This window comes from Aedes albopictus, chromosome 2 (genome assembly GCF_035046485.1).
Source record: "Aedes albopictus strain Foshan chromosome 2, AalbF5, whole genome shotgun sequence".
Taxonomy (NCBI): Eukaryota; Metazoa; Arthropoda; class Insecta; order Diptera; family Culicidae; genus Aedes; species Aedes albopictus.
In genome coordinates this window covers 459,184,514-459,193,620 of record NC_085137.1, presented here as the reverse complement: position 1 = coordinate 459,193,620, position 9,107 = coordinate 459,184,514, and the positions used below count along the sequence as shown (strand labels likewise).

Sequence of the window (9,107 nt, the reverse complement as noted above, 5' to 3'; positions counted from 1 at the left end):
TAGTATCTGTACCGATCGAACTTTTCAGTTTGCATATAGAAGAAAAAAAAACAAAATCTTTCGCCCGCGAGTTGAGTGAACAACAAACCAAAAACTTGTCTCGGAAAATGGCTTGAAGCGCTTGGAGCGATTTGGATGGAACAAGGGTAAGTTTTGCACGACTTATAAATTTAATTTTTGTGCTATATCTCATCGGATACTAATTGATTTGCAGGATGCCGAAACTTCAATTCAATCCCAGGAACCTGATCCGGCCTGACTGTGCGAGGGGTCCCGCAAAAGAGAGCAGCGAAAGATTCGCCCTGCTGGGGGCGGAAATTCAATGCTCCTTGCAATTAAAAATGCACTCTCACCACAGTAATTTCCAGATGTTCGATTAATCGCCGTAGGTATTAACAAGCCCAGCATAAGGGCGTTGGATTTGTTTAATAAAAAATATCCAATGAACGCACAAAAGCTTTTATTTTTTAATAGTTCAAATGTAGCCGGACCATATATTATAAGCTTGAAATACAATGGAAGACCATAAATCAATAGTAACACATACGGTATTCGTTTTTCTTCTAGATTTATTGTTAAACTGATCTATAACCATCTGTTATGCAGTGAATTGTCTGAAAAACTGGATAATATATTGACCATATCCTTTACTGTATTGCGAAAAATTTGTTCGAGAAAACGAGCGATTTTTTATGGTAACCTATCTTAACCGTCTATTCCACATACTGTTTTTTGGCGGATTACCGTTTGTCAAACAGGCAAATATGTACATGGAATGGTTAGCTTACTGTTATCTCCGATAGTCTGAGAAATGGTTAAATGACAATTGCTAATGGTCATATACAGTATGAGAAACGTTGCATTTACAGTTTGTGGTTATGCGGGCTGTCCAAATTATATTTACCTGAGGGTGTCCAATATAGCCCATATAGCCGAGGCGGTAAACGCACGGGTATTCAGCATGACCATGCTGAGGGTGACGGGTTCGATTCCTGGTCGGTCCAGGATCTTTTCGTAAAGGAAATTTCCTTGACTTCCTTGGGCATAGAGTATCTTCGTGCCTGCCACACGATATACACATGCAAAATGGTCATTGGCAGAGGAAGCTCTCAGTTAAAAACTGTGGAAGTGCTCATTGAACACTAAGCTGAGAAGCAGGCTTTGTCCCAGTGAGGACGTTACGCCAAGAAGAGGAGAGGTGAGGGTGTCCAAAACATATATTCGGTGTTCAAATTGCAATTCTAACAGGCGATTGGAAATTGTGATTCTCTCAGCTTAAAATGCTTTCGTTAAAGTTTTAGTCACCAGAAATGCAAAGTACAGTCATATTATAAGCGTATAAGTAACTTCGCAAAATATTCAATTGGTTTCTGAGGAATTTAGGGGACAATGCTTCCAACGTTGTCCTCAGCCTGTCCAAAATACATGAATTACCCTATGTGGCGCTAGAGCGCTAGTACCACCTACTTCTACTATAGACACTATAGATTCCATAGACTCGCGGAGACATGGTTGAGCAATACGACTTTAGTGTGTTTTACCATGAATTTAGAGTGTACCGAGTAAATATGACGTCACGCAATCCATTGTCGCTATTCAAATCGTGACGTCATGCTCGTTTGGCTACACGAACTGACAGTTCGTTTGGCTACAGTTGTCTTCGCCTCTGCGAGTCTATGGAATCTATAGTGTCTATAACTTCTACTAGACGATCGAAAAATTCGATCGTTTAGCATGAGTAGCTGGTACTAACACTTTTACGACGTAAATATTAAAGTTAAAATATGGCCTCCTTGGTGATAATTGTAGGAAAAACATTAATCTACACCCAAGTAACCACAAGCATTATATCATTGCACGAATTAGACTGAACATCAACCTTTGCAATGCAAAATGCAGTAATTCCACACTTCTCATGCAATAATCCTTTAGATTGGCATTATCAATGTATTGATGCATTACATTTTTTCTTTACATTAGGGTGCATTAAAAGGTGATATACGATAATTCAATAATTCAACACTTCAAAAACTGAATAAATGCAATGTACAAACTAGCAAAGGTTGCTCTAACAATACAATTATTAAAGCTTGACTCTAATGGTAAACAAATGAAATCAAGAAGAGTGAACAACTTTTCGGTCAACTCTAGCGGTCTTGAACACTTCTGGTTCGACTCCCGATCAACTTAATCCCCGTTTGAATCACCGATCCACGACTTTCTTCAGCAAAACCTTTTTGGAGATAACTTTTTATCTTTTTTGTTCCTTGCTATCGCATGCCAATAAGGGGCTGTTCATAAACCACGTAGACCAAATTTTGGTCATCTCAGACCCCCCCTCCCCCCTCGTAGACTTTCGTTCATACAAAAATTTTGAAATTTGTATGGAGCGTAGACTTTGGCCAGAACCCCCCCCTCCCCCCAAAAAGTCTACGTGGTTTATGAATGGTCCCTAATGCTGGAAATAACAATTAGCATATGAGTAGTGTGCGAAGGGTGTTTTAATTTTCTTATATTGAATAAATGTATTCCAAAATGCATTATATATTTTTCAGTGATTTATCAGAATGCAATTACAGAGATTCTATTACATATGACATAGTCGTTTTGCCCTCTACAGCAATGATTGAGACAGAAGAACAGTTTCCTTTTAGTTAATGAAATATCTGTTGTTTATCACTGCAGCAGAAACGGTCCACGGCACCAGCGCGCATGGAACTCATCTAGCGGTCTTCAACACTTCTGGTTCGACTCCCGACCCGGCAACAAAAAAAAATGATGGTTAAAACATTCATGTGGGGGGCATTAGTCACCGTCGATAACGAAACGGTGCTAAAAATAGATTTTTGTTTTGGTTTTTCGTGTTGCACGTATTAAGCATGTGCAAATGCAAATGTACAGCACATGCATTTATGTCACTTTAGCAATGGCTGTCAACGTGCTGCAATGTGTGGCACTAATTTGATTTTAGTGGGGCCCTTTTCGACTTTAATATTGCTTCAATGAGGTGTTTAAAGTAATGCAGCATTATATACACAATTTTAAATATAAATATATAGCAATATTGATGCACTAATATACGGCTTCGTGGTTACTTGGGCAACATCTTACAAACATTTGTCGAATACAACATTCCAATATAGGGCTTCTGAACTGAGTTATGGACAAATGAGTCAAACGATTGCCAAGTGATGGAAAACATCCATGGTTCCATGATTGGATTCCAATATAGCATGGGACAATCGGGCGTAGAACGGCACTATGGCACCAGCCCGACTGCGAGCAACCTTAAGAGAAATCGGTAAACAACCCCAGTGGGGACTTTGTTAGAAGGTTATCAGGGATTGCTTTTGCAAGTCTGAGCGTTTGTTCTCCAGGTTAGGAGCGGCTCACGACAGTTTTTCGGTTCACCAAAAGAAAGGCGGCTCATCTACATCCGCGGGCCAGTGAAGAACTCTAAGCTCAACTCTAACCCGGAAGCGTTTGATTTGAAGTGTTATGATGTTAATATACATAGGGTCAAACATTTGACCAAAATACAAACCAATGCTTTGATATGATTTATTGGAATGGTAGGGTAGGTAATCAAACTTTGAACCAAATTGCGGCTTTCTGAAGCAGTGCAAATTTCAAGTGATTTTTTCTCCCACATGGAAATAATTTACTACGGCAAAATCGTATGTACATGAAAGCCACGGGTATAAGCTTTCTGTTAAATGGTAAAAAGTTTGTATTTGCACCGAATTTCATTGAAAAATTTGATTATTCGTCAACAGTGATTTTAATCTTAATTTGAACCATCGTAATCATAATTTGAACCAATTTTAATCTTAATTTGAACTACTGGCGGCAGCAGCTCGAGCAACTCACAAAACAGCCAATTCCATGCTAAACAATTAAAAATCACATGAATCTGCTAATTCGCATACCTATTTTTCATTAGGCAGTGGAATCTCACCTCAGAATGTTCGAAATTCTTTAGGAATTTGGAAACTAAATTTGGAATTTTTCATCCCCCAAGAGTAAACAAAGCAACCACTAGCGCAATCTACAGGCCAACACTAGAAGCTCACCCCCGTTTACTAGTTCAAATTTAGATTACAAATGGTTCAACTTAAGATAACATTCTCCAAGTAAGAATCACTTAAATTTGATAATTTTATGACAAATAATGCGGAATATTATTCGGTTGGTCGATTCTACGATAAATAAGCTTTCATTTAACTTGTTCACATATTAAGAGTGATACAAATGCATGAGCTGTACGGGTGCACCGAAAATGGGCTTTCTCTGGGGGGAAAAAGGTGAAATCACAGTGATTTTTCAATTGCCTGTTTTCCATGACAAAAACGCTTTTTTCAATGCTTTTAAAGTCCATGTTACCAGGTTATATTACGGAAAGCTGTTCAACATCTTTTTCGGGACAATATTTGCCTAAAAAGTACGTCTTTTTAATGAATTTCGAAATGGTTCAAATTAAGATTACAATTTGACTAGTTCAAAGTTTGATTTCTTACCCTAGTTGTCCAATATAATCATAAAACACCAAATTAATTATCTTTAGGGGCAAAGAAAGGCAACGAACCAAGTGTGAGCAAATTGCGATCCTTCTGGCGAACCAACTGCGATCCGGCTCGTTTGACATTTGTTTTGTGTCGGTTCTTCGCTTCGGCAAACCGTGAACCGCTCTCACTTTTTGTGTTCGCGAGCACGAGTACAAAGTTTATATTCGATGTGAAGCAAAAATCCAACAATCGCATGATGCTTTCCACCCCTGGTTCATGGTTCGAATCCGATTGCTAATGGAAACTTGTTTCAATTGATATTTAATCAGATCCATGGTGGAATTGGGTTCTTTAGGGGTATCCGGATTATTTCATAATCGGATTCTCCGCCCAATATTTAATTAGTCGAAATCCAAAATTTCATAATTTTCAGAGTCCGAGAACTATTTTTAAAATGCATTTAAAGTTTGTTCGGGTCGAACTGTCACTTTATCGATTGAACTGTCATTCAATCCACAAAAATGAAAACGGTTTTGTTAATTTAACCATCAAAACTAAGGTATTGGAATCTAATAAAATCACGTTATACTCAGAAAAGAGAGCTCTTTCGATTAGGCTATAGAAAATAGCAATATTTTATTCACTAAACAACCCAATTGAACACATTAATCTGTTGATTAAAACGAAACTCAGTCTGCGCAAATTTAGTGGTGTTATGTATTTAAATTGATCCAGCAGAATAGTAGTTTCAACATCAAACAGTTTTTCAGTAAATATTCTGATATATCCGAGGATTAATATATATTAATCCAATTGGGTTTTTAAATTAAGAAAAAATTAATGATTTTTTATTTTTAAACAAAAGAGTACCTTTTTCTGAGCCGCTATGATTTTTTTCAGATTTTTAGAACTTTATTTTGGTATCTAAAATCAATATCAAAGAGATTTTTTGAAATCACCGTTTGACAGCTGGGCAACTGCTTGACAGCTCCACTCAGTACAAAATGCGACGGGGGGTGATTCGACAAATCGCTCCCATACAAATTTCAAATTGATTTTTAAATAGGTTCCCGGGCACCAAAATTGATGAAAATTTGGATTTCGGCTCAGTTTGGCATGCAGATTCAGAATATGGAATTATCTCAACACCACTAAAGAAGCCAATTCCAGAGATGTGTCGTCTCCCTTAAAATCGAAATTTGAATAGTCTATTTTACGAAACGACAACAGTGTTGATATTGATATTAACATTCACGGGCTTGGGCGCAACATCCTGTCAAATTTTCATTCATGAAATGAGCGATCAGCTGATCCGAAACGTCTCGTAAAATGGCTCATTAGGAAATCTCAATTTAGTTGAAAATCGGAGTTTTCGACTATAGCGAAGTTGGGTTTTTCTCCAAATTCGTGCGTCGGACCAAACTTCGGTAGTAGTGCGCTGTATAGTAAACCTGATCCGCTACAGCGCATCACTTCCGAAGTTAGGTCCGACGTACGGATTTTGAGAAAAATGCAACTTCGCTAGTTGAAAATTCCGGGTTTCAACTGATGCACGGAGAATATTTGTCTCAGTTTCGAGATGTGATTTTAGCCCAGTGTATGGTGGGCATTGATTGACTTCTGTCAGTTCGATTGTTTACTACATACGTCGATTTCTTTGATCTTCTTTTAAACCTGGGATTGTTTTTCGTAAAATTCTGCGCAAAAAAGGTTTTTCCGCGATTATTTTCGTGATTCTTGTCTAAGGTAATGCAAAACTATCTCTTGGCTACTGAATTCCTCCAGATTACCGCATATATTCTCTCAGCAGAACATCAAAATTACACCGGCCATGAAGCCATCTACTTCATCGTCATCGTCGTCGTCGTCCGCCCGCAATGATGACCCGGAAAAGTTTTTTACTGGGATGAAACCGGAAGATATGACCTCTCGCGAATACTATCTGGACTCGTATGCCCATTTCGGTTCCCACGAGGAAACCCTGAAGGATGAGGTGCGAACGCTCACCTACCGGAACGCCATGTATCACAACAAGCATCTGTTCCGGGGCAAAACCGTCTTGGATGTGGGCTGCGGGATGGGTATTCTGTCGCTGTTCGCGGCCCGAGCCGGAGCGGCACGGGTCATCGCCATCGACTGCTCGAACATCATCGACCATGCCCGTAAGATTGTGGAGGCGAACCATCTTGATCATGTGATTACACTCATTCGGTCCAAGGTGGAAGCCGTTGATCGGCTTCCGCACGGAATTGAAAAGGTGGATATAATCTTGTCGGAGTGGATGGGGCATTGCTTGTTCCACGAGGCGATGCTGGATGCGGTAATCTACGCTCGCAACAAGTGGCTAAAGCCGAAGGGGGGCATGATGTTTCCGGATCGGTGCACCCTGTTCGTGACGGCCATCGAAGAGCGCCAGAGTAAGGACGAGCGAATTAATTGGTGGGAGGATGTGTACGGGTTCAACATGAGTGCCATCCGGAAGGACGCCATCAACGAACCGCTGGTGGACGTGATCGATCCCCGGCAGATCGTCACCAGTTCGTATCTGATCAAGGAAATCGACATGTACACCGTGGTCCGGCAGGACATTGACTTTGAATCGACGTTCCATCTGATCGCCAAGAGGAACGATTTCGTACAGGCGCTGATCACCTACTTCAATGTGGAGTTCACCAAGTGCCAGCAGCGGTTGGGCTTCAGCACCTCGCCGGAATCGCCGTACACCCACTGGAAGCAGACGGTGTTCTTTCTGGACGAGTATCTGACCGCGAAGAAGGGCGAGGAAATTTGCGGGCGGTTTGCGATGAAAACGACCGGCCACCGGATGAACAAGGAGCTGGCGTTAACGATTGACGTGCGCTTCGAGGGGGAGTTGGCGCAGGTCGTGGAGAGCAATCAGTATTTGATGCGTTAAGGGGGGAGGCTTTTGAGGCAAGGCTCGATTGGTGTATTCGGTTTGGAAACATCATCGATTAATTTTAAGCGTTTTTCTTAATGTCGAGAGAGAGATTATTATTACTATGACATGGACAGGAAGAAAGTCTTGAAAATCTAGAAAATAGATTGACTTTGTACCGGCCTATCGATCGTTAATCATTAGTCATTGAATTCGATTTGTTTCAATTTTAACACAAACTTGTTATTTTTTGTATATTGTTTACGTAATACAAATAAACAACATAATGTATTAAATAGAATGGAAACTTTACTTCCTTGCTTTCATATATTTTTGATGAAATTCACGAAGCGCTTCAAGGAAAAGTGCAGGAGACATTTTCCGAGTGTAAAACGAACTGTTATCTAATTGAACCACTGTAATTTTTGTTTCTTTTTTGATTGGTTTATTTTCAAGCTACACAAGCGTCTTTGTGCTTTCCTCGAAGCTCATGCTTCACGAACAATGAAGATACTCCGATGATAATAACCAGCTTTGTCAACTCACTCTGAAGCCCTCTCATTTTTGTCTTGAGTCAACTGATTTGTTTTTTGACCTGGTTTATTCCTGCTGTGCATCACTATCCAAATAATATGCGCCTTTGGTTATGCAATTTAATTGCATGTATTCTGCAGAATCCATGGATTACCTGTAGTAGGTAATGTGCTAATGGGTAATCCTCTTAGTTGAGCCCAAAAGTATGCAACTCTGATCACTCGCGCACATTCGCCAGCCACTCTAAAAGATTTCTACTCCAAGGCTGTATCGATCTTACTCTGAAATGTCTCACACTGCACAAAACGTGCTGCTCTTTTTTGAATGGGGCACGTTCGGTGTAGTACTAGAATTGTAGTAATGAGCTGAATTTTTGTATGGTGAGAAGGTCCATTCTCCGTTTCTTCAATGAAATGGTGAAAAAAGCGTGGGTATTATGATTCCTTGCCTAATAGGAGGCAATCAGTGAAGTACTAGATTGAAAGTAATGAGCTGGATTTTTGTATGGCGAGATGATCAATAGGACAGATCGGTGAAGTACTAGATTTGTAGTAATGAGCTGAATTTTAGTATGGTGAGAAGGTCAATTCTCCGTTTCTGCAATGAAATGGTGGGAAAAGCGTGGGTATGGGGCACGTTCGGTGTTGTACTAGATTTGTAGTAATGAGCTGAATTTTTGTATGGTGAAAAGGTCAATTCTCCGTTTCTGCAATGAAATGGTACAAAAACCGTGGGTATTATGATTCCTTGCCTAATTTGATGCTGTTTGAGCAAAACTTTGAGCAACACTGTTGTTGTTTTCTCCATTTCTTGCAACATAAACAACATAGTTATCCAAAGTTTTGCTCAACCAGCATCAAATCAAAAAAGGAAACATAACACCCACGCTTTTTGCACCATTTCATAGCACAAAACGGAGAATTGACCTTCTCACCATACTAAAATTCAGCTCATTACTACAAATCTAGTACTACACCGTTCGTGCCACATTCTCCATTTCTGCAATGAAATGGTGCAAACAGCGTGGGTTATATGATTTATTGACTAATTTGATGCTGTTTGAGCAAAAGTTTGGATAACTGTGTTGCTGAAGTTGCAGGAAAAAATGATACAACAACACAGTTAATCAAACTTTTGCTCAAATAGCATCAAATTAGCCAATAAATCATATA

At 39.7% G+C, this 9,107-nt stretch overlaps 1 protein-coding gene across 1 annotated transcript; it reads left to right on the top strand.

Annotated features, from left to right (window-relative positions):
* Positions 1 to 2,428: 2,428 nt before the first annotated feature.
* On the top strand, positions 2,429 to 8,847 carry LOC109418948 (protein arginine N-methyltransferase 1-like). The gene is made up of 2 exons (XM_062853953.1): positions 2,429 to 6,251; positions 6,316 to 8,847. The coding sequence occupies exon 2, from the start codon at positions 6,337 to 6,339 to the stop codon at positions 7,417 to 7,419; it is 1,083 nt and encodes a 360-aa protein (XP_062709937.1). The 5' UTR covers positions 2,429 to 6,251; positions 6,316 to 6,336; the 3' UTR covers positions 7,420 to 8,847.
* The last annotated feature ends 260 nt before the right edge of the window (positions 8,848 to 9,107 follow it).

What these genes read in the sequence shown, in the direction of transcription:
- LOC109418948 (XM_062853953.1), top strand. Translation starts at nt 6,337, where the DNA reads ATGAAGCCATCTACTTCATCGTCATCGTCGTCGTCGTCCGCCCGCAAT.